The sequence below is a fragment of the Botrytis byssoidea genome, assembly GCF_014898295.1.
Source record: "Botrytis byssoidea strain MUCL 94 chromosome Unknown BBYS_002, whole genome shotgun sequence".
Lineage (NCBI taxonomy): Eukaryota > Fungi > Ascomycota > Leotiomycetes > Helotiales > Sclerotiniaceae > Botrytis > Botrytis byssoidea.
The window spans coordinates 1,850,298-1,875,070 of record NW_024065843.1 but is presented as its reverse complement, the minus strand read 5'-3'; the positions used below and the strand labels follow the sequence as shown (position 1 = coordinate 1,875,070).

The window sequence follows — 24,773 nt, the reverse complement described above, 5'->3', positions numbered from 1 at the left end:
GATTAAAATATCTTCCGTGTTAGTTTTTGTAGGGGTTTTGACATCTTTTTGGGGAGTGCTTCACGGCAGGGTTTCTTGGGTTGTTTGGAGTGTATCGTGGTATTGTAGGCAACAGAATTATTGTGAGTACTATATTGTTGTGTGGATAGAAATTCATTTGTGAGTAACGACCGACGAATGGAGATTGATGAAATTAATCATGATTCACGATCAGATCCGTTTGAAAACGGCCCGAAAACTCGAGAATTGGTTTCTCGGGCTGAAGGAATACTCATAGGTAAGAGAGACGTTTACTGTATCTAGAGTAGTAATGTAACATGCGGCTCAGTAGCTAAATCTAAAGAGAACAGGGGAGCGGCATATGAAAGGTACTGAATTTCTTATGTACTGCGACGCTACCTTCATCCATACCAACCATCCATCCATACCCACCATCCATACCAACCTGCGCATAACTTTCTTTCTCCAAGAACCCCAAGAACCCCAAGAAATCCTCTACAGAGTTACCTTGAGAATTTCTTCATTTTATTTTATATCTATAAGGTTACTTTATCTCCATCAATCCTTTCGTATGATGCCACTTTAAGCATCCAACTCTTCCCCCCTTCCCCTCCCCCTCATACATCCATCCATACCCATACCTCACAACCCCTCTCCCTCCATCAAAAGTCACCCTCCTGTACATGTATATACCCATATACGATACCGAGATTCGGTAATCCCGAGAGGTCTCTCTGTACGTAGTATATCTCGCATATATATTAAAGTTTAGACTCGATCTAATATTCCTTCGCGTATCTGGTTTCGGGATAAGGGGTTGTGGATTAAGATAGGTAGGTATATTTATATAGATTCTAAATGCTACCTACTACTTACTATACTATTCAAATAATACCTCACTACCCAGTACCTTTAAGATTCTCAAATATCTAATAGTAATAAGTTAACTTACTTCATCTAGGATATACAGATTTGATGGAATTATACTGTATGTATATTCGCTTGCTATCTACTCTCTAATACCTACTATCTATACATAAGAACTGTGACTAGATAAAGCACTCTCCTACATATCCCAAGAACGATGTCTCTTACTCAAGGGGACATAGTAGTAGTAGTAGTAAATTCATAAGCAGTTCAGTCTTTCCATAAAGCTACGCTGACTACGCGATGCATCGATGTGTATCTAACTGTGTGAAGTAGGAAGGGAAAAATAATGAAAACTTACCCCAAGGGAATATATGTATTCTACATCCTATAACTTTTCAATAGGAGTACAACTTATACTTCTCTACTTCTTTCTCTTCCTCTCTTTCTCTTTCCTTTCCTCCTCTATCCCCTCCTTTTCTCCTTTTTTTCTTCTTCTCTCCTCCGTTCCTTCCCTTTCCCCCTCCTTCTCCTTCTCCTTCTCTTTCTCTTTCTCCTTCTCCTTCCTTCTTTCTTTTTTTATCTTCCCCTCCCCATTTCTTTGATCCCGTTTCAAACCCCTCTAACTTCCCAAATTTCTATAATCAAATCAAGTGAATTCTATCTATATAAGTAAACTCCCAAAATATCAAGCTCAATCTCAGTCTCAATCTCAGTCTCAGTCTCAATCTCAATCTCAGTATTACAATCTTAAGCCCTTTATGACTATTTCTTCATCTCCTTTCTCTACTATAATCTATAAACTTTAAAAGTATTGAAATATCTATATCTGTATCTGTATCTGTATGTATATCTATATCTACTCAACCCCATCACCTCACTCATCAGCATCATAACTCTGTCTCCCCCACAACCCAAAACCCAAAACCCATAAACCACAAACTACCCCTCCTGCCCTCCTCTCCCCTCCTCTCCCCTCCTCTTCCCTATCCCAAACTCTTCAAACTCCTTTCTCAGCCCTCAACTCTCCTCTCCCCATCCCGAATTCCCAAGCTCTCAAAATCCTTCTCTATTAATCCAATCCAATCCACTCCACCCCAACCCACTCAACACCTCAACGTTAGTTCAAATGTAGATCAAAGTTCAAATTCAATAGTTTCGTTATCATGTTATATCTATCTATCTATCTATCTATCTATGATAACTATACTAATACACATTCAATCTTCTCACCAATCCTAATCACTAGTACCAACCTCAATCTCCATCTCCATCTCCATACTCCTTCTCCCTCTCCCTCTCTATATCCACCAACTATCATCTACCCCTCCTACAATCCATCTATAAATCCAACCCTCCACAAATCATCTTAAAACTAATCTTCTCCACACCTCCAAACTTATTTTCTTCTCCTTTGTCTTATACCATCCCCATATTACAGCTCTTCCCTCCCCATCCCATTCCCATTCCCCGTCCCAACAGTTTCCCCTTCATCCCATCCCATCCCGTCCCCTCCTCCCTCTTCCCTCTCCCCTTTCATCCCATCCCATCCCATCCCCTTCATCCATCCCCCCTTACTTCCCCTTTCCACTTTTCACTTTACGACCCTTTCCTAACCTTCTCTCCAACACGTTTCTAATTCTTTCCTTTCTTTCCTTTCCAAATTCATACTCCTATCATATCCATATCCACACCAATCCAAACCAGCTTCTCTCCTCTCTCCCAGCTTCTCTCCCCCGTCCCCCGTCTCACTTTTTTTTCCCCCTAAGCTTCATAAGTTTTCCTCTCCCCTTTCCTTATCAATCCCCATCTCCATCCCTCATCTCTATCCCCCCCTTCTCATCCCTCCTCACAACCTACCAACCCAACACTCACCACTCTACCAAAGCAAATACACATTCTATCCACAAATACACATATCCGCATCTACATCCATATCTACATCCCATCCACAACCTATCCATCTCCACCACACCACACAAATCCATCTCCCTATCCTCCCACCTACTCACTCACTCACTCACTCACTAATTCACCAATCCACCTTATTTCATCGCATCACATCACATCGCATCACATCACATCGCATTCTATCCCCTCCATTAAGAAAAGCATGAATGCATACTCATTGTTTATTTAGCTATCTAAACACCTGATACCTCATACCTCACACCTCACCCCTCACATAAAAACAGCAACATCTCACAAGAACAACAATATCACTAATATCAAGAACATTCATTCATCATCATCATCAGAAAAAGAAGAAGAAGAGTAGGTATAACATCAAAGTTGCCATTTATTCATGCCATGCCATGCCATCCCACCCCACTAGCAACACAGATAGATAGATAGAAAGTTAGAAAGCTAACTACCTACCTACCTAATGCATAACCTATTCCCATTCCCATTGCCTTGCCCTCTCATCTTCTCTTCCCCTCCCTGCTTTACCATCCCATCTTGTTTCCATTCACACAAAACCTCATAATTCACTCACTCACAGCTCAAGAAAGTAATTCAATTGATCCTCCTGCTTCTCTCACAGCAAGCAAAAGGTAAAGGTATACCTTTCAACCAATCAATCAATCAACCAATCCACCCATTTTGTACCTTGTACCAGCTAAAGTGCGATAACCCCATCGGTTCATCCATCCATGTCCATTGATCAAATCAAAGTAAACAGAATTCACGCAAATCATCCATATCCATGTCCATATCCATATCCATCAACCATTCGACTACGACAAAAAGTGTATGAAAAGGAAAAGGAAAAGGAAGAAGAAAAAGAAACAGCGAGAGAAAACCAAAGCGACAATTGCATGTTATGTTAAAAAGACCTCCCTAAACACAATTGCAAAGAAAGAAATCAAATGCTAACGCCACGCCTGAGTAGCTAGAATCTTTAACTACAAAAAGAAAAAGATCTTAATATTTGTTATCATGATTGATTGTCTTTATTCCATCGTCTTAATCTATGCATCAGTCTTAGCCTTCTTCTTTCTAGACTTTGGTGCTGATTTAGGTGTTTCAACTGTTGCCGGTGCTTCTTCTGGCTCAGTAGTAGCAACAACTGGCTCATCAGCCTTCTTGCCAGAGCGCTTACGCTTTCTAGCTGGACTCGCCTCTTTTTGAGGGGGGACGATAGAAGCAGATGATGGAACGGGGATTTCTTCAGCGACATCGGCTTTGCCTTTTGATTTACGTCCCTTGGCTTTTGGGGTCTTGGGAGCTGGAGTTGGTGATTTCTCAACTTCGGCTTCGGCTTCAGGTTCACCCTCGGCATCTTCTTCTTCTTCCTCGACTGTAGCTGTAACTCCGGCGGTAGCTTCTCCTACGAGTTGAGCATCGGCAGAAGCATCTGCTCCAATGTTGTTCTCATCGGCGTATGCTGCGGCAGCATCATCACCCATTTCCTTGGCTGTAAGGTTACCTCTGCGATAGGAGTGCATGCGCGCATTGTAGAGACGGAGGTTATCCTTGTAGGCATCTTGCCAAAGCTTGAAATACTATTAGTAATAAAAAAAGAGCTTAGATAACAAAACTTACAGCTTTATCCTTAGGCGCCATATCAGTCCATCTCTTTGTACCTTCACTTGAAACTTCTCCCTTGGGAACATCACCAAGGTCTTTTGCGATAATCGGACGAGCGGTTTGCATGTAGAGGAAGAATGGAGTCAGAGGACGCTTTGGCGCATTTGGATCGTGTTGTCTCTTTTTTCTTTCCTTCTTCTCTGGAGCAGTATCCACAGCTTTAGCTATGATGGGACTTGCAGCGCGTTGAAGGGCACCCAAAGTTTCGAGGAGAGGATTATCGCCGAGCTTGGATAGAGCTGTGTCGATGGTATAGCCGGTGCCATGTTCGCCAAGGACAGCATTGGTATGTTTGATGTAGGCGGAGGAAACACTGGAGATAGCTTCTTGTAAAGTCGCGAGACCACCGATGAACTTTGACCACATTAGCGTTTGCTCACAAAGATACAAGTTTAAATCCATTTGCTGGCGGGTTGGTGGGGTCGCCATTGTATCGAAACGCGAAAGAGTCGATCAGATGTAAACAGTATTGACGCGTGATTGAAGACTTTGAGGGAGATTTTGGAGTTGGGCTTTTGGACGTGAAAATAGGTGCAATCGAGTCGCGTCAAGGTGCGATTTCGATATTTGTATGATTCAAATATAGGTGGTTTGTAGTTGTTGAACTATAGCTGATGGGAATGATGTATATAGGTAATGGCGGGGGGATAGTTGATAGATTGGAGGAATGCGATGAAGAAGATGGAATGGCTCGAGACAAGGAATGTAAAAAAAAGTGAGAATAAAGAAGAGGAAACTTACAGTATCTCTAGTTCTCACAAAGCTTGCAACATCGATTTGTAAAGTTGCTCCATCACCAGCTGGAACTTCCTTTGGTTTTTCTTCCGTCTTCTTTGGACGAGGCATTTTTTAATTATTTTCTGATTAATATGTTATGTGAGGGAGTGAGTGAGTGAGTGAGTGAGTGAGTGAGTGAGTAGGTATGTATGTATGTATGTTATTGAAAGAGGTTGTGTATGTTTTTGGATTGTAGGCTGTCGTTGCTGATATTTCAAGCCTGAGAAGTATGAGAGGGAAGTAAATTTTGAGGGATTATGTTTGGGGTTTGTTTAGGTTTTGGGGGAAGGGGGGGGAAGGTGAATTATTTAAAAGCGGATTATGGGCTTTCCGATCACTAAGATCACTGGGGGGTTAATGGAAGGCCGCACCAACTCGTTTGTGAGTGTGAGTGTGAGTGTAAGTGTGGGCGTGGGCGTGGGCGTTAGTATGAGCGTGAGTGAAGGAAACGAGGGAAAAGTAGAAAAAGTAGGGAAAAGTAGGGAAAAGTAGGGTACAGTACCAGTAGTGAGGAAAGGAATAATTGAATGAGTGGGGTGGGGGGAGGGGAGGGGAGGGGGTAGAGCGAGTAAAAGATTTTTCGATTTTTTGATTAATTTTTTTTTCTTTTCTTCTTTTTTCTTTCTCTTTTCTCTTCTTCTACTGTAGAGTAAGAATCAGCACTAGGTAGATTATGAGTGTAGGGGGTAAAGAAAACACGCGCCATTTTTAAAATTGAACACTGAAAGATGTATTGATTTTACTACTACTTGTAGGTATTTTGTAGTAGGGCAGGGCAGGGCAGGGCAGGGCAGGGCAGGTACAGTATGAGAATGCGAGAGAGAGTGCATATACATATACCTAATTACCTAGGTATTAGGTATTGGAAGAAAAGCAGTGAATACTGGTACTAGGTAGGCAGTAGATAAAAGATTAGCAGTGTTGTTGTATGTAGGCATTTCAAAGCAGTTTCTTTCTTTTATTGTAGTGATAAGTTAGGTAGGTAGGTAGGTAGGTAGGTACCTATCGTAGGTAGTATTATTATTGTTTGCTCTTATCAGAAACTGTATATTGAACACCTAATGATTTCAAAGCGATACTACCACCAGCATCTATTCAAGAATCTATATCTATCTAATGGATACTCAATTCAATGCCCCAAACCGTGAAAGCACTTTCTTTTGCTTCTCCCAACTCACCTTGATTCATTTGCTTTTGCTTATATTGGCACTGTATCATTCTCATAGGGGAGGCCACGGGGTCTTTTTTGATTGAATCTAGTACCTAGCTAGGTATAGATCTCTATACATTTCGGCGCTACGAAGCCTCAAAGATTCCTCTTCCCCGTCCCGATTTCGGTGATCTTGTACTACAGATTAATAAACACCTGATAGGTATAGTATTCATTTGACCTATTCCAGAAGGTACCTAGGTCCTCGGGGTAATAATAAATGTGAGAAGGAGATTTTGATCAGAATGAGGTTAAGAATGGCTACATGAGAACTTCATTCGCAAGATACCGAAATTTATGATATGATACTGTGCACCGTTATTTTTTCATATTTGAACTGTCAATCCTTTGAATGAGAACACCAGAAGAGAACAGTCTGATCGGTGAATAGCTTCAACAGTAGTCAATTCCAGTCTGTTTTTCCTCCTACAGATTGTGTGAGCACTACCCAGCTAGGTACCAATACCGATTCTGAGTACTGAAATGGACTGAATGATTAAAATTGATTTCAACTCATCTTCCTACTGATTCAATTTATATTTGGTAACAGAAAAATTGTCTTTTGTGGGCGCGTTACAGGGTATACCTAAAGATATTCTCGTATCACGATATAACCCGGCCTATTCTACCCTACTCGACCCTACTCTACCCATATTAAGCCTAATTACCTTAGCACATGTGCTCTCTGCTCTAGTGATTGGGGTTGATCTGGTTTGGCTTCCTTTGCTTTTCAATATTTCAGATTTCAGACTTCAGATTTCTTGCTGTGTTGGTTGGTTTATTGTTTCATTAGCTTTAATGTTACCACCACCACCACCACCACCACTACCACTACTATATGAATATGATTTCTCCAACAATTGGATACTGTTTGGATAGGTTGGAGAAGCTGTATTCATATCGATATGGATGGATATATATATTGACTGTCGCACTTCCAACATCTTAAATCATGCTACATACAGTATACACCCATCTACCTCGATATCGGAGCACCGCTGGAAGTTCCCATTGAATCCCCCATCTCAAAGAATTCGTACTTTTGATGGGAATTCAACCTTCAACAGAATGTTCTAAATCACCTGGGCACACCCTACTAAAACAAAGGTCACGTAACAAACCCCATCGAAAGCTCTACAACGGTTCAAAACACATTTATATGGATATTCATTCACTCCCAACAGGTGCCAGTCAGGTAGGCGTACTTATCGGACAAAACTTAAGATAAACCTCACTTCTTGGGCATTTTATTTAAATTGGGCCTTCAAAAGCAAATTCTATTACTACCTAGGTATTCCTAATCAGTCAGGTACCTCCAGACTCCAAGTACTCCATCCAGTTCGTACCTTCCTCCAGGACTTCAATACGTACTTCGTACCTTCCTCAAGCACCTAACCAACCTTATTAACACCCCACATCAAAATCTAAACCTACCTTGGTATCCACTTCAACACCTTCATACCTAAATACCCAAGTACCATAGCTATCCATCTCTCCACTCATCGAGCTTGTAAGGTTACCTAAGTACTCTTTGACAACGCCGGCGCAACTCCTGTTTGTTTTGTGTATCAGTGATCGCCATCAGGTAGGTCATAACACTCATTGCAAAGTACACTCACTGATGACAAGCTTTCCAATCATTCCCCTCCATTGCTACACAAATCTCCTTCATTCACAGAATCGCAGCTGACCGCAAGGACCAACATAAAACATCCTTTGATTCCTTTCTCGTGCGAGATTCAATCTTACTGGATCATCTTGACTTGGCGTACAGCGAATATCGTATCAAAAACCCCACCAATTTTGAAGATATTCGGCTTGGCTTACCTATTTGCTACATAATTTGACCCCTCACAAAACATCCCATCGGCTGGTCCACTAATCTACTCATATTCAGTTTTCTTTTTATTTCTACTTGTTCTTGCTGCGTTCGATTTGAACCCCTCCATAAGTTCAACAACTATTCGAATATATCATCGCAAATATGATTTCGTTCAGCAGCTCGACGCTGCTTCTATCCTTTGCGATCCTGCTGCTATTAGCACATCCAGCTCATGCATTTGGTGCTGGAAATATTGCATCGGTTTCCAAAATTGAAGGAATAAACTGTGAGTTCACATCTATACCGCCTGTACAAGAAAACACTGTCTAATGTGTTACTCAGGGCGCCATGGAGATATTGAAGATACCCTCCTTACACTTGTTATGTCAAGAGCTTGTGGTGGAAAGAAGTTTGATAAAATGATGGTAGCAAGAGTTTACTTTGGTAACTGGCTGAGAGATTACTGTAAGTATAATTTCATCATATCTTAAAATAACTCACCCCTCACCCACCCCTCAATCTCACTATTATCGGAAACTAATCTTCTCTCCTCCTCCAGCTCAAGCAATCGATGTTGGTACCGTCAAATATGTTTCCGCTGAAGCTATTCGCATTCTACTCTGGGTTCTTGGATTTATGACATTCGGATACGGCACAAGAGAATTCGAAGTTACAGCTCAAAGATTGGGTTGTTATCGACCAGAAGATCACATTGATAACCCAAAAGATTATGCCGATAACCTTGATGCTTCAGAATATGATCCTAGACTTCGAGGTCCAGTCGATGAAGAGGTTGAGCTCGCTATCGATCCCCGGACCGGCATGAAGAACTATATTGCAAATGAACACGTTGGAATCATGTCATCTGCTGAACATGTCCGAAAACTTTTCCGTGAATCTATCCGACTTGGTAGATCCTATGGAAGAAACCAGAACAAGGACGACTTATATGAGGCACTTCGATTGATGGGTACTGGACTACACTGTCTGGAGGACTTTTCTGCTCACAGCAATTACACCGAACTTGCTCTGATTGAGATGGGTGAACGTGATGTTTTCCCACATGTTGGAAGAAGAACTCGAATCGAGCTTCCAGGCGCGGAACATGAAGTTTACCCACTCATTACGGGTACCTTTGGTGGTGTTGACTTCCTTCACTCTGTCATGGGTGAATTCGACGATAAAGCAACTCAAAGCGAGATCCAAGCCCTTGAAGGAACTATGCAAGAAGGTAGTGAAGGTAATACTAGTGTCCTGAAGGACCTATTGAGTTCAGTTCCTTCCGGACTCTTTGGTGGTAAAGATGAAGCTAGCAAGGCAGATGAACTTCAAGCCAATGCTGCTGCTGCCCAACAAGCTCAAGAGGAAGTCTCTCCAAAAGATCCAGAAGCTTTTACAATTCAAATGCAACAAGTCGCCAAGGAAATATATCCAATCATCCAATGGCACGACGAGACCATGCAATCAATTCGTGAAGCTATCGAAAAGATTCCTATCCTCCCAGATCTCATCGAGAACATTGAGGAACAAATCAACATTTTTGTCTTCTCTCTCCTTGCTCCGTTCGTTCTTCCCATCATTAGCCAAATTAAGACCGAGTTGAATACAGGTTCCTCCGAGGTCATCCAAAGCAGTAAGGACAAGCAATTGATTGTTTTCCATGATGACCATTCTACCGATCCTACACATTCTATGTTGTCTAAGGATCATTTCTCTAACGTAAGCACCATCCTCTCACCACAATCGTTATCTGCACGGCCGTCTTTCCTTGGGTCGTATGATGCCTTTGGCATCGAACTTTCCGAAAGCATATAATAACAATTCTACAACCATCATTGATACTAACAAACTTTTTAGATCCTCAACGAATGCGCTGGTAGAATCGCTTCTCAAGTTCTCAAATGGGTTGTCCCTCAACTCATTTCTTGTTGGGATGACGAACGCATTGATCCCGATCGTACAATTGATCGTATCGTCAACGGTGTTTTCCATCATCCCGCTCTTCGCAGCTATGGTGACGATGGAGCATCTGATGGTCGTCAACTTATGTTCAGAGTTGTAGAGGAATGGTGGCGCAACAAGGACGGTGACGAGCAAGAGGAATACCGCAGAAAGTTGAGCAGAGATGGAGTTGAAAACGGAGAAAATCACCTTGAAGGTGTTCACGATACTGGTCATGGATGTGGTGCACCACTAAAAATGTCCAAGCAAGGTCCTATGATGTCTTCGTCAAATCCAATGGCAAATGAAATCATGGGTGGACTGGCTTCCTCAATGGGTGGTAATGGTGGATCATCAGGATTTGGTGGACAAGCATCTGAAGGAATCGGCAAGTTTGCTGGAGAAGCAGTTGGTGGTGGTGCTTTTGGCGGTATTGTTGGTGCTCTCGCTGGAGGTGTTGGTGGAAGCCTTTTAGCTGGAGTTCTAGGTGGTGGGGGGAAAAAAGAATCATACTCTTCTGAAGGTTACAACTCTCAAGGTAACTACCAGCAGAGCTACACTGAAGTAGGTCACTCTGGCAATCGCTATGCTCAAGCCGAGTATACACAAGAACAATTCGCAGATGGTGGCAGACGAACAGAATATCAACAATATGGTCAGCAAGGAGGCCACGGAGCTGGCTTTGAACAAATTACCGAGCAAAGACCTCAATATGGTGGAGGTTACGAAGAAACCAACGAACGCATCTACGAACGTTCTGATGGTAGAGTCGAGACCGAAACATGGCGCGAGGGTGAAACAGCTGATGGACGTCACTATCATGAAGCGCAACATCACAGAGAAGAGAGATCTGGTAGTGACAGTGGTGATAGTAACAGGAGCCACAGAAAGCATCACAGGCATCACAGTCATCACAGTCATCACAGTCATCACAGTCGTCGTGGAAGTAATGACAGCAACGAAGATAGGGATAGACCACAAGAGTATGTTCCAGAGAGAGAGGAGCGCAGAGAGAGGTTTGAGGAGCCTCGTCAGGATTATGGTGGATATGGTCAACAAAGAGAAGAACATGGTGGTTGGGGTGGTGAACGTGAAAGATTTGAGGAGCCACCAAGACACGAATATGGTGGTGGAGAATTTGGTGAGTCAGTTGGAGGATTGGCGGAGAGATTTGGTGGTATGGGATTCGGTGGAGGAGATCATGGAAATGAAGGTGGTTGGGGAGAGAGGGAGAGAGAGGAGGAGAGAGAAGATGAATACCGTGAGGAGAGGAGAGAGGAACGTGGATGGGGTTTCTAGGTTTCCAGGTTTCTAGAGCTTTAGTGGTATGATGACGTGATGGGATATGAAGAATGAGAGAATGAGCGATGATGATATGATATGATGCTATTGAAATCGTTCAGTCAAGCAAACGAATGGAACATGCGAAAACGATAAATTTCATTGAGAAGGACTTAGTTAGTTAGATATTTTGAAAAGTGTTCCAGTTTCAATGCTATTACGATGCTTTTCTACTTATAACTTTGGGGATGATGATACTTTGAGTAATTTTAGATGTTTAAATGTAAGTGAGTATAGAATGGGTAATAAGTAATTCAATTTAGAGATGGAAGGTTATTGGTTGGGTTTATGTTGTCTTGTATCTTGCAGATGTGTAAACGCCGAAATGGATGGTGGGAATCGTTGCCACTGGGAATTCTTTCGCTTGGAGATTGGATCGGTGGAAAGGGGGGTGGGGGTGGTTTTGGGGGCCGTCTCGCAAAAATAGGGTTGGGTGATTATTAGGTGTTGGGCTGGGCTGGATTGGATTGGATTGTGTCTTGTATTTGTATTTTAATATCAGAGAATGCCTTTCTATAAGCTTTTGCTGCGCTATTTACACGACCTACCTCGTAATATATATATATATGTAACCCTTTGAACCCCGAATTTTGGCCTGTACGTTTGAAGAGGTGAAGTATATGCATGTGCATGTGCTGTGCGTGTTATTTATAAACGTCCTCTTTTTTCAATCTCTCATTACATATGTACTCTGCATCTGCATCTTCATCTCCAACCCCTCTACTCAATCCCTTCCTCATTCTCCTCGGGATCCAAATCCTCCTGATCAAACACCGCCTTCTCCATCAACGCCACCGTATTGCGAATGGGTAATCCCACGACATTATCCCAGCTGCCCTCGATGCGCTCCACCAACATCGCGCCCATGCCCTGGATCGCATAGCCGCCGGCTTTATCCACGCCCTCCCGCGTCTTCACATAGGCCTCGATCAACTCATCCCCAATATCCGCATCAAACACGACTTTCGTCTCCACCACCTCGTTCTCGCAGTTGTAGCCCGGATAGCGCGCGTCGTCGCGCGGGGCCACAACGGCAATGGCTGTAAATACCTTGTGCGAGCGGTCGTCGCGCAGCCGCTGCAGCATGCGGATGTGTTCGGCCTGCGACCGCGGTTTCTCGAGGATAGCCCCCGAGTTGGTGACGATGACGGTGTCGGCGGCGATGATCAGCGAGGGGTCTGGGATGCTGGCGAGCGAGTTGTCCAGGCAGTGGGTGTATACTGAGAGGGCTTTTTGGATGGCCGTCTGTAGCACGTAGTCGAAGGGGCCGAGGTGTTCTTTGGAGAGGTTCTCTGGGAGGGGGGATGGGATGATTTCGAGGTTTGTGAGGCCGATCTGGGGAGAGGGGGGGGAGGTTAGTAATGTTATGTTATGATATATTATATTGCTATCTATTTCTCTCTCTCTCTCTCTCTCTCTCTCTCACACACACACACACACACACGGGATTAAAAAACATCATGAGGAAATTAAACAAACAAACCGTAGCCAAAATCTGTTTCCGACGCGGACTCGCCGAGGCGAGAATAATGCGTTTTCCCTTCAACTCCTGCAGCAAGGGGATATCGAGCGGAAAGGGACCGCGGGGTACGGGCCCCTTGCCGGTGGAAATGGATTGCGATGCGGGACGCGTGGGCAGCGCACCGTGTTGGGAAGAGGCCGATTCGTAGGTTGGCGGAGGGGATTTGGGCGCCGAGGTAGAGAGGGGGGTGTAGTGTGGTTTTTCAGTGGGCATGGTTGGGGTGGGAGGGGGTGAGATGAGGGTGAGAGGTTGGATGGAGGTGGAAGTTTGGAGGGTTGATTTGCTGGGTGATTTGGGTTGGGTCGATTGGATATGGTCTGGTTTGATTTGATTCGATTCGATTTGGGTTGATTTGGGTTGATTTGGTTTTATAGGGGTGAATTGAATGGATAGATGGAATTGCGGGTTTTGTATATGGAGGGTTTCGTTTCGTCAGCCTTGTGGTTTGTGGATGAGATGGGATGGGATGGGACAGGGGTTTTTAGGTGGGGACTTGCGAGCAGGGTTGTGACTTTAGAAGATCATCACATCACATCGTACATATCACAAAGACACTAACTTTTTACAAAGTCTGTTCTTTTATCCTGACGATATTATGGTGGTCATTATGAATGACCTAGGTATTCGTCACTTTTCACTCAGTTTCATTTGTGATTTGGGAGAATAGTTTAGTGGATGTTTGAGTATGTATGTAGGTAGGTATTATGCTCGGTATTTTGATGTTGAAATATCCTATGTATTGACTGGACTATATGTATATATAAGTCCAAGTCAAAGACAACCTAACCTGTTGATGAGACATTTAGTACTCTTGCCGAGAGATTGCTTAATTCATATTGTTAGAGTATTGTATAGTTAGTGGCTATGCAACCTGTCTCAAACTCTCTTCGACGACATCGGCTATGGCACAAGCTACCCCTACTCCAGATGGATATGATGTCATCGACTAGAAATACCGCAGCTCCCCTGCAAACTATCCTGTCCAACGTTTAGTCGTTTGTTGATGCCAGTCGCTCTCGTATTCCGTATTCCGTATTTCGAATTGTTATACGCCGTAACTAATGCCACGCTCACGAGCAGCGATACAAAATGAGAAAAGTTTGACAAGTCGAAGTATCGAATCGAATATACATGTGCAGAGACTGTAGACTACTCAGGGGGCGAAACTCCATACTTTGTTGTTGAATCTTATTCTTGATATTTTGGATCACGCATGCCTGAGCTCGCATCTGTAATCTCTTCTGCGCCTGTGTTCCGGCAATCCACCGGGATACATGCCTTTCCTCAACTCTACAGCGACGAGGTGCTTGTACACACTGACTGCTTGTTGCTGCGTCTGAAGCGGATTATGATTAATGTATTCCTGGATCATCTGTTGAAATTTCTCAGTCTGTTCTGTAGTTGTATCTTTGCTTCTTCGGTGTAGAGCTGCGGTTTCCGTTTGAGCTTGCGCAAGTAATTTTTCCTTTGCGAATTCCATCAACTCTCTGTGTTTATAGAGCTGCGCTTTTTGTTTATGGTTCTGGAACGTATTGTCGATAATCGACTCGTCTTCCGAAGAACTGATCGAGCAGTCCGCTTCATTCTGTGCATTTGGTCCTTGTTCCTGATGTTGCACACTCTCGGTAGGAGAATCGTTGCTGTTTCCTAGCATAGTTGTATTTTGTTGAGCTGCATGTGCAGTTTGTCGAAGGTTAGTCGGACATGATGCATCGTAATGTATGATGATAGATAATGACTTTAGATCCAAAGGCAGATCTTCGCCATGGTTGGGATTCATGTTTGTTGATCTTACCTCGCTGGTGATGTGGATTTGGGGATCGAAAGTAGGATCTCGATTGTGTAGTTGAGCGTTCATGCTTCTTGGAAGCTTAGGGTCGCGAGAGCTTTATACGTGCGAAATTTGCTAGTGCATGACCACGTGCTCATATTCACTTATGTGTTGCAACAAGATTCACCTTGAATATTACTTTCAGTGTTATCTCCAAATGCTTGGGAAATAGCCGAGTATTGTGGCCTCCTAGATAGTGATAGAAATTACTCAGAGTGGAAGTTGCGCTAAGTAGGTAGTTCCAAGAGATTTTTGATGAAGAAACGTTCGTATAACAGGATCGCATAACTTCAAAAATGTACATCTTAAGAAAATAGTTGGACACATTGACTGTAGCGACAGGTACTTGATTATTATGCATTCAAAGTGTGATTGTAATAACGGATTCTATATAGTGCTGGCGAGTTGAATCGCGCTTAACCTCTGCGATTTGCTATATTGAGCTTGTACGTAGAACCCCTGTGTCCTCATGATGCATTCCGATTTTTTTTGTGCGGTTTAAATTGTTCTACTTCGCGAACAGCTGCAACCCCGATATTTTGATTCGCTATTCGTTGTGTTCGTTCCGTGTGCTTTTATAAGATGACCATCCAGCAAAGCTTGCTTCTTGAATCCATGATCTGGCCCTCGAGGATAACCTGGGATCGAACGATGGTAAGAGCCATGCCATCTTCCCATATGGTCTTTCAATCTGTTCTTTCTGTTGAATTCTTTCGTATGGCTTGGGCATCTGGGCACCAGTCAAGTATGCTGATTCCCTCCAGCTTTGTATATGGCTAATCTGTGTCATCTGACTTCTGCTTTTGTATCAAATGTCGTATAGCAGATTACGCAGACGTGGCTCCTTTCGCGAACTCTTTAATAGTAAACCTGCTAAACACCGTTTTCCTCAAAAACTTTGTTGCTCATGATTAGTTTTTCTTTTGGGTTCAAAAGCTTTATAAAAACTTTCTATAACAGTCTGTTATTTTTTAGTTCCGATAATGGATTCTTTACTGCAATGCTTTAAACCTATTATCGTCACAGTGTGAAGGCTATTCTTTGTTGAATGTAGATGCGGCTCTGGCTGAGTTGATGTTGTAAAGATTTATGGTACTTTATCCTCCATTTGTAGAGTGTATTCGATTATAACATAATCAGGTAGTGTTTCTGTATAAGTATTTGTCGGGATAGCGATCAAATCATCATAGAGGGCACGGTATTAGCTAGTGAGGCGGTAGTGCCTTTCTATATTAAATAACTAGCTTCCTATAGATATTAATAATCAAAAACAATTACAAATATAGTAAACTAAAGTCCTTTATACTTATTAACCAAGCTGATACCAGCAGCACTGTTTTGAAGTGCAGGCACTTTACGACGACGGGCATTAATAAACCAATTGGAAATTTGATCTGGGAAGTTTATTAGTGATATATAGAAGAAAGAGTAAAAGACGAAAACAAGCTTACTCGATTTTAAACCTGTTTCTCTCATTTATAACTGCTTTTCTTCTTCATCTGGGTAGGGATGTTCAAGGTGATTAATAAGCCAGATTGACAAGATATCGGTGATAGGCTTTGGGAGATTTCCTCGACGTTTGGGGAGATTTGAATCACTTAGTTCTTGAGCTTGGTAGGAAGTTGGGCTGTAGCTTTCTGTATGGTGTCTGTTGGTGAATGGGTTTTGGCTGGGTTGATGAGGGAAAATTACAGGCTGGGGGTAATTCTCCGGTGAGATGTCATCCATTGTTGTTAACTGAGAATGGTTTTGATGGGTTTGATAGTGGTCAGCCTGAATGGAATCTGCAGAAGCTTGTTGATGATAACCATACGAAGCCTCATGCCCCTCTATATCCCTGGAAGCAAGTGAATCAATAAGCGAATCGGTAATTTTGGTCGATGCTTCTAGTGTCAATTTATCATTGTTATCATCCAGTTCGGTATCATGGGTTATCGGTTGAGTGTCTATCCAAGCATTTGCAAACGGCATTAATAATGAGTCTCTAGTATCCTCATTACTTCGTCGAGCTTCATGTGGTTGGGAAGATTTTGGATACGAGTCTAATTGGACTGGTTCTTGAACAGTTCCATAGTCACTGAGCGTCATATCGAGGTCGTTCTTTTCAAGCTCCTCTCCGGTTTCTTGTGAAATGACCGAACATGATAGTTCTTCTAAATGATGACAAATATGACCAATAAGAGCTACTTCACCAGGCAGCTCATCGCAGAATGGACAACGAAGAGTGGATATATGCTCAGTGGACTTGTTTCCCAGCGACCTTGTGGCATGATACTCTTTGAGATGCACGCCGAAATCATTTCTTGATAGAAACTGATTCGCGTCAGCATCACAGCCTTTGACAGGGCATACGTATGGCCTAAGATCAGCCCAAATATGACGTCTATATGTAAGGTCAGCATATATGTCCACATGTTTTGACTGAAATGAACGTGAGCTTCTGACATAATGTTTTGCGGCATGCTTGGAGAAGGCTGCAGCTTACCTATATTGTGCTTCGCCAGTTATCCCTCTTATTGTCTTTTCGCATACAAAGCAGAGAAATTGCCCTTCAGACTTGACCGTCTCAGGCATTTGAGGTAGAGTAGTCGATTTTGCATCGTTATTGATAAATGATCTATATGAGACGACCGAATTATTAGATGACTCTAGAATATTGGATGTGGTTTTTGTTGAGCTTCCAAGTCCAGAATCTCGATAATTCAACGATTCCTTTGCATCAGGTATATCATCAACGTCCGGCATGACACGCATTTCTTGAATTCTATTGAATCTCTGCCAACTTGCTCGACTTATCTTCTTAATAAGATCTACAGAAGCGGTAGGAAAGCGCTGTGCCATGTTGCTAGCGAGAATTTCCGGCGCCCCGTCAGCCATCAGGAGTTTGAGCTGCTCTGCGTATTGATTTATGGTTTGCAAATTTTCGACAAAGCTTATTCTCGAACTCTCAGAACCTTTGTAGGGTATCGATTCTAGATTCAACACTTTGATAATCTCCGATGCCACGAATCTCTGTCGGGTATCTATATCTTCCAGAAGGGACAGATGGCAAATAAATTCTTCTACAAAGGCATATTTTAGTATGCTTGAAACTCTGGGATAGAACTCTGATACATCCCTGAGCACTTCCAAAGCATTACTGTGATCAAAACTCTGGACGTCATCCTGGTATTGCAAGTCAGCATGTTCCAAGTCATTTTTTTGAGGGGAAATACTAAAGTAGAAAGTTGAACCTCAAAGTGTGTCGCCATTTAAATTAGAAACAAGATCAAATACCTACAGTTGAGAATTTGATGTTTAGTCTGCGATTTATTTTTGTTATCCTTAGAGCTACGCTCATTGTAATGCTCTCACGGCCTGGTCGTCCCTTCTTCAAAATAGCATGAAAAAGAGACAAGGCGTCGTCATGTTTGCCTTGGCCGATAAGAGAATCAGTGAATGCAACAATCATAGACAACTCGCTATTGGTATAATGATTGGGTATGGCCGAGAGCCCAAAAATGAACTCTTGAGTTTTGGTCGGCATTTCCAGCTGGCCTACTGCCTTTCCAAAGATTGAATTGATTAACTCCTCGGCTAAAGCTTCCATTCGGCATCTATTTAAACAATTTACAAGTGTTGCACTAATAAGAAAGACTTCCATATACTGCGAGCCATAGATTCCTTTGACTTCATCAAGGATAGGTCCGAGCATATCTCGCGCGTTGTCATATGATTCAAGCTTGACCTCGCCAAACGCAATCAAAACTCTGGTCGTCAAAGGAAGATCCTTATACACAGCTCCTGATAGTTCAGCTAGTGATATCGCTCCATATAACTCTACATGAGCCAATAATTCAATAGTAGAATGTGTACAAGATATTTCAAGGGGGTGCCAGTCATTTTGACGATTGTATTTGTAACGGTGTGAGGACTCTTCACTTGTAAGAATCGATGCTAACCCAAGGCCTATAACTCCATTCAAATATTTTATGTCATAATGGTCAAGACTTTCAATCTGCTCATGACTGATTGCGCGAGCTAGGTATAATGATTTGACCCCAGGCCATTCTTTGAGGTACTCAAGGCAACTTGATATCAAGGGGTCGATTGTTGCTGGAGTACTGTCCCCCATCAGTTTCGATAGACGTATAAGGAATTTAGCTAAGATAGCTAGATATCTGGTTATCCTTGGCCTCTTGAAATATATTCTCTAGATCTGAATCGAGTCCAATAATCGTCTCAGAGCACTCGACGATTTCGCCTTCATCATTCCAGACCTTGGAAGGCTGGCAGATACGTTCGAAGAGTATCCGTGGTAACTCATGGCATTTGAAGAAGGCCAGGAATTGAAACCTGCGTCGAGAGACTATTCTGGACGGGAACCCAAACTCGTGTCGACGCCCCATGCTTATCAAAGAGTGATTGTTGGTTGCTTCCGCCAATGTACAAAATTATCGGTTATCGAGACAAAAATTTACAAGGCATATAGATGGCTAGATTCACCAATACTCAAGACTGGATCTGATGACTAGAATGTTGCTTTTAGCATTGAAAATGTCTGAGAACGTAGACAAGAGGTTGATAAGATAGCTGTTTTCCAGATGATACATAATTTGCTTGTATTTGAGGCTGATTAAAAAAAGAGTTCGGGGCTTATATAGAATGAATTTCGGTGTAACGACTAAACTGCGGGGTACGTTGCATTGCGATAGCCCTGCCCGTGTACTATGTATGGACTTGATTCGTTGAAAAGGTGACGCGATAGGCAGCCATCCAAGATGAGCTGATATCACACTTCAAAATAGCCTTTCTCTTTTATCATTGATAAACACAAATTACACAAGATTAAACAAAAATGTTTAGGACGACGTCGAAAAGCGTACGGGTCAAGGGAATACCTCTGGATTCAAATCAGGAAGAGTTTATGGAGGAAGCAGAGTATTGTTCACGCGACCTGCGCCGGCCATGGCCTCAACCAGTCAATCTTGGTAGTTCTAAAGTTAGTTGATACACTTGATATTTTTTGTTTCACGAACTCCAGTTCTCTGAAGATACGTTAAGAATTTTGGATGGGGTCTAGCATCATATTTCGATTTTGGGTATTTTGCCTCAATGAAAGATGTACAGTTTCAAGATGTTATGAGCTTTCGGGTTTTGGACTGCAGTCTGGGATCTTGCACGGCAGAACAAAAGTTGCTGATCAACTTTCCGGTTACAGATATCTCTTGCGATTGAACGAGAGGATCAAGTGGGGACAATCACCTTACCTTCGCCGAAGCACAAAGAGGAAGCTTTAAAGTACCACAACACAGAATGGGAATATGATGACAATTTCAATGGCATTACAACTCTGTATTCATCGGACGACCCAGAGGTGGAGTCAGTGATGCCATTCTTCTTAGGCTTCGCAGAATTCTGGACTAACTCCACTTGACCTGCTGGATCTTTTGGCGACATTGGGCTACATTCGAAGACTTGACACACTTTGAGATTCTAAATCTTTGAAAATGACGCTGATTCAATGTTTGCTATAGTGCATGCGCTGTCCATGGTCTGAACGGAAATGCATTTGAGAGTTGGGTAGCCACCAAAAACCAAAAGATGTGGCTACGCGATATACTGCCACTGTCGAAACCTTTTGACAAAGCTCGCATCATGACATTTGGATACAGCTCTCGTTTACGCGATAGAGGTAATCTTTCTGGAATCACTGTCTGGTCACAAGATCTCCTTCGAAGCGTCAGCAGCCTTAGAAAACCCAAGAAAGTGAGTCCTCTTTCTATTTCCAAATCCTTTGGCGACATTTCTTTGTGTCTGATGCTCCGTAGGAACGAGAGCGTCCTATTTTGTTTGTGTGTCATTCGATGGGAGGTCTTGTTGCTCGTCAGGTAAGTGCCGCCTCATCTGCCGCCACAACTGCAGCTGCTAAGCACCAGTCACCTAGGCAATGATAGAGTTAGACAAATACGGAAGCCAATCGGAATATAATGGAATCAGTCCTGCAAAATGTGCCCTACTGTTCTTGAGCACCCCTCGTTCTGGCTCACTCGAAGCTGACTGGAGTGACTTCTTGACTGACATCGCTCAACTAACTATGGGTGTACGAAAAGAAATCGTGAAGACACTTGGGAGTTTCGACCCCATGTCAACTGAGAGTCAGAGAGAATTCATGAACATGAACATCATACCCCCATTTGACGCGTTTTTCGAGACTCGGGTGACTTCTGTTGCCAGGATTATTCACCGACAGGTAATTGCGTCAAAGTCCGTTCATACGGATCCAATCTAAGTTTAGCAAAGATTGTTATACAGCAGTCTGCCAGCTTGTCAAACTGTACAGCGAAGGGAATGCCAGATGTTGATCACAACACAATATGCAAATTTGAGTCAAAATTTGGAGGATTTGAACAAGTGGCGGATAAGCTGAGGCACCTAAAAAACATTTTGGATGGAAAGTCTGATGTCCTTGCAGTTAAAATCGATGTATAAAGCCCTAAGCTCTTGAATTGATATTTACATTACTTTCAAAGCTGACAATATTGATCAAGAAACCGTGGGATTCCCCACCCGTTGCATCTAACTCATTTCTACCCGCCGGTAAAAAGTTTTTCGAAGGTAAAGGCTTGAGGAAAATCCCAAAAACGCAAGGTCGGTAAGTTGATATGAATAATCTTGCCGATTCTGTTGAGACACTAGACAGGAATGATTACTCATCTCTTGTAATGGCAGGCATAGGGGGCATCGGGTAAGCTTTAGCCTTCATTTTGAACCAACAGTCAAACTGAAAATTAATTTAGGAAGACGACAGCTGTACTAGAAATCGCTCGTAAAAATAAAGACCAACGAAATATATTTTTCGTGCACGCCACCGATGGAGATTCATTGAGAAAGGCATATCTTGATCTTGCAATGCAAATAGGCCACGAACATTTGCTTAAAGACTACCAAGGCCGAGATCTTTATAACATTTGGAGGAACAACACTTCCGATGAAAAGATTGAAAGATTCAAAAAATGGTTGGGTGACGAAGATAATCAAAGTGCCCTGCTCATCCTTGATGATATTGACGGGATGAAAGAATTTGGTCGAAATCCTTTCGCTGACGTCCCTGACCAAGCAAAGAACATCTTGTTGACAACAAGGAATCCTAACATCCGTTTAAGAGATGACTGCAAGATTATCAAGTTAAACAACATGGAGGTTGATGATATTGTGACTATCTTGGAAAAGGTCCGATCATTGGAAGATGAAGACACAGAAGACTCTCTCGACGTAAATGATTCTGATGTCTTACTCTCTATTGCTAAATCAGTCCATGGGCATCCACTTGCTGCCTGTATAGCCATGAAATATATCATTCAGGTTCAGTCTCTTGACGATTACACGTTCGCTGGCCGGGATTTTGTTTCCATGCTTTCTGGTTCAGACCATAAGGCACGAATGACATTTCTACAATACAAACCACAAATGCCCTCTATTATGGAAACATTTATGGTATCTAAGGAGCGTCTATCCCATCCTCAGGGCCCCGCTTGGTCATTGATGGAAGTTCTCAGTCTTCTTGAGACAGACAAATCCATTGTTGATTTCAAGAAATTCTTCGCATTGTCGAACATTGAGAATACAGAAGCATTTCCAGACTTCGATATTCTCGGTTTGCGAAAAGAGGGTATAATGCCTTTATTGCATCAGATTGAAGAAGTTTCTTTTATGGAAAGAACCAGGCGTTCGAAGCCTCTTCGTATCCATCCTCTCTGGGCCGAATGCACTCGCCAATTGATGGGAATAAATCGTATGTTGAGTTTGATAAGACAAATTTTGACAATCTGTTATTACTCAACAACTACAGTTTCTAGCAATAGTGATGGAGGAGAACGTATGAGCTGCCACTACTACCCCCACGTCAAGCATTGTATGAAGATTTGCAGGAGTTTTGGCATTGGTGTATCGAGCTTGAAAATGCAGAAGGAGATTGATATGCTAGTTCATAGCTTGACGACTTGACGTTGAATATAGCTGCTATATGGACAGCCTAACTCCTATCTTCCTCGTATGAAGCTTATTTTGAATTTAAGAAATCAGGAAAGAGGGGAAAGAGGGGACAAAAGTCATATTCGCTTGAATGAAATTTATACTGTCTTTTCTTATTATTTTGAGGAAAATGCAGCCCGAAAACTGCCATACTAATGTAGTGGATAGCCTTGCCATGATATCATTTCCATGATTCGCCCTGCGGGGATGACAGTGAAAATAAACGAGTCCAATGACGGGGAGCGACAGGGTAATCTTGCTGTATGCTGTGATCCAAAACAACATCGGCGCCAATAAACTGTTCGACGTGAAAACTAGCGTATTAAGGATATTCACCCGTAGACGTTCTTGTAAGAAAATTGCTGCTTTTCAGGATGATTTGAGTGGTATTGTGCAGATTTACATGCGACGAGATGAGAACTGGGGAATTGTTGCGAACAGATTAGCGCTAAGTGATCTGCACTAATCCAAAAATAGCAAAGCTCCCATATTTACATTAACCTCTCAATTTCCCATGTGACAGCCACAATTTCATACGACACCCCTCATTACCCCAACGAGCAACTCTACGATGCCTTCAGACTGTCTTTTGATAACACCTACATAATTGCTATCAATACATAAGCTGTAGTAGAAGCATTTCACTCGCTTCAAAATGTCCGCATCTCCTACGGGCGAATCCTCAGCTAATACCAACTCCGCGAATGGTATCAATCCAGCCGATGAGAAACCGCGGTTATCGGAACATGAGAAGAAGGCTAATCATATTGCTTCTGGTAGGTAATCCTGTGGTCCTTTCTTCTTGGCCGCCTATTGCTAGATTCGCCAATTTCGAGTACCAGAGCTAATGAACTTTTTTGTTCGCAGAACAGAAACGCCGTCTAGCAATCCGCGAAGGCTTTGATCGACTGGCAGAATTGGTTCCTGGACTGGAAGGTCAAGGAAGAAGCGAAAGTGTAGTTTTGAAGAAAACTGTGGATTATATACGGATACAGTTAGAGGAAAGGCAGATGCTAGTTGAAGAGGCTGAGAGTTTGGGAGTTGTTGTTGAAGAATTGAAGAGGGAAGCACCTGAAGCGGGAACTGCAGGATTAGCCAGTCGTGGGGCAGCATGGGGAGATGGAAGTGTTTAATATATGAGAAATGAGTGTGGGTATGGATATGGGCATTGGGACGGGGCATTTCAGATTGGTGTTGGCGCATGGGAAAATAGTTATTGCTTACATGGTCGGCGTTCTATTGTTGAGGATTGGCGGCACGATACCTTCTGGGAGAATATCCGTAGGTGATGGGTGACGGCGAGACATTTCAATCTTCGAGACACCACGACATGTGAGGTTTCTGGATTGTGGTCAGTATACGGTGTTAAACTGATTATGGACGGTGGGATCGAGTGAAATAGATGGTTGAATCCCCAATAGAGCTGTTGCTGTCGTCGTGCTTCGGGCGATAACACAATGTTTTTATGTACGAATGGCGGTTTAGATTTTATCGTGCTAAGGTTGGCCTCCGCAACCTGCCCCTCGAATCTTTCTTATACTGAAAGATACTACATAGTATTTATCGAACGGAATTTACCATGCCACTATTGAATATCTAATTTTCAGGAGCAAACGCTTCTGAACTTACTATTTAACTGGTATCTTGACATAGCTGACTGCAAACAAAAGTATCGTAGCGCAGGCATCGCGCTCATTCTGGTAAACCTACGTCAAAAAGCAATCTGAAGACGCCGGCAATACAAGTCATGGCTTCATTCAAGACAGATGGGATTAAATCTCGATCATTTGTCGTTGTAATCTACCAACTAAATCAACATATTGACAAGTGACCAAATCTCTCTCTCTTACCCACTAAT

At 42.7% G+C, this 24,773-nt stretch overlaps 7 protein-coding genes across 7 annotated transcripts; 3 read left to right on the top strand and 4 right to left on the bottom strand.

Moving 5' to 3' along the window:
- Window positions 1–3,029: 3,029 nt before the first annotated feature.
- Window positions 3,030–5,704, bottom strand: EAE97_001326 (uncharacterized protein). Its single transcript, XM_038871837.1, has 3 exons — window positions 5,200–5,704; window positions 4,414–4,812; window positions 3,030–4,364 (listed from the first exon to the last, which is right to left on the bottom strand). Exons 1-3 carry the CDS (start codon window positions 5,302–5,304, stop codon window positions 3,840–3,842), a joined length of 1,029 nt encoding a protein of 342 aa, XP_038737738.1. The 5' UTR covers window positions 5,305–5,704; the 3' UTR covers window positions 3,030–3,839.
- Window positions 5,705–8,429: 2,725 nt separating this feature from the next.
- EAE97_001325 (uncharacterized protein) lies at window positions 8,430–11,507 on the top strand (the record flags this gene model as incomplete). Its single annotated transcript, XM_038871836.1, has 4 exons — window positions 8,430–8,553; window positions 8,610–8,732; window positions 8,827–9,986; window positions 10,125–11,507. 4 exons carry the CDS (start codon window positions 8,430–8,432, stop codon window positions 11,505–11,507), a joined length of 2,790 nt encoding a protein of 929 aa, XP_038737737.1.
- A 762-nt stretch (window positions 11,508–12,269) lies between these two features.
- EAE97_001324 (uncharacterized protein) lies at window positions 12,270–13,284 on the bottom strand (the record flags this gene model as incomplete). Its single annotated transcript, XM_038871835.1, has 2 exons — window positions 12,270–12,884; window positions 13,033–13,284. The coding sequence occupies 2 exons, from the start codon at window positions 13,282–13,284 to the stop codon at window positions 12,270–12,272; spliced, it is 867 nt and encodes a 288-aa protein (XP_038737736.1).
- A 994-nt stretch (window positions 13,285–14,278) lies between these two features.
- On the bottom strand, window positions 14,279–14,929 carry EAE97_001323 (uncharacterized protein; the record flags this gene model as incomplete). The annotated part of the gene is made up of 1 exon (XM_038871834.1): window positions 14,279–14,929. The coding sequence occupies one exon, from the start codon at window positions 14,927–14,929 to the stop codon at window positions 14,279–14,281; it is 651 nt and encodes a 216-aa protein (XP_038737735.1).
- Window positions 14,930–16,378: 1,449 nt separating this feature from the next.
- On the bottom strand, window positions 16,379–19,016 carry EAE97_001322 (uncharacterized protein; the record flags this gene model as incomplete). The annotated part of the gene is made up of 3 exons (XM_038871833.1): window positions 16,379–17,285; window positions 17,388–18,067; window positions 18,183–19,016. 3 exons carry the CDS (start codon window positions 19,014–19,016, stop codon window positions 16,379–16,381), a joined length of 2,421 nt encoding a protein of 806 aa, XP_038737734.1.
- Window positions 19,017–19,739: 723 nt separating this feature from the next.
- Window positions 19,740–22,888, top strand: EAE97_001321 (uncharacterized protein; the record flags this gene model as incomplete). Its single annotated transcript, XM_038871832.1, has 9 exons — window positions 19,740–19,883; window positions 20,103–20,263; window positions 20,419–20,650; window positions 20,713–20,772; window positions 20,829–21,134; window positions 21,185–21,367; window positions 21,433–21,536; window positions 21,585–21,629; window positions 21,682–22,888. 9 exons carry the CDS (start codon window positions 19,740–19,742, stop codon window positions 22,886–22,888), a joined length of 2,442 nt encoding a protein of 813 aa, XP_038737733.1.
- Window positions 22,889–23,570: 682 nt separating this feature from the next.
- Window positions 23,571–24,048, top strand: EAE97_001320 (uncharacterized protein; the record flags this gene model as incomplete). Its single annotated transcript, XM_038871831.1, has 2 exons — window positions 23,571–23,691; window positions 23,783–24,048. The coding sequence occupies 2 exons, from the start codon at window positions 23,571–23,573 to the stop codon at window positions 24,046–24,048; spliced, it is 387 nt and encodes a 128-aa protein (XP_038737732.1).
- Between the last annotated feature and the right edge of the window lie 725 nt (window positions 24,049–24,773).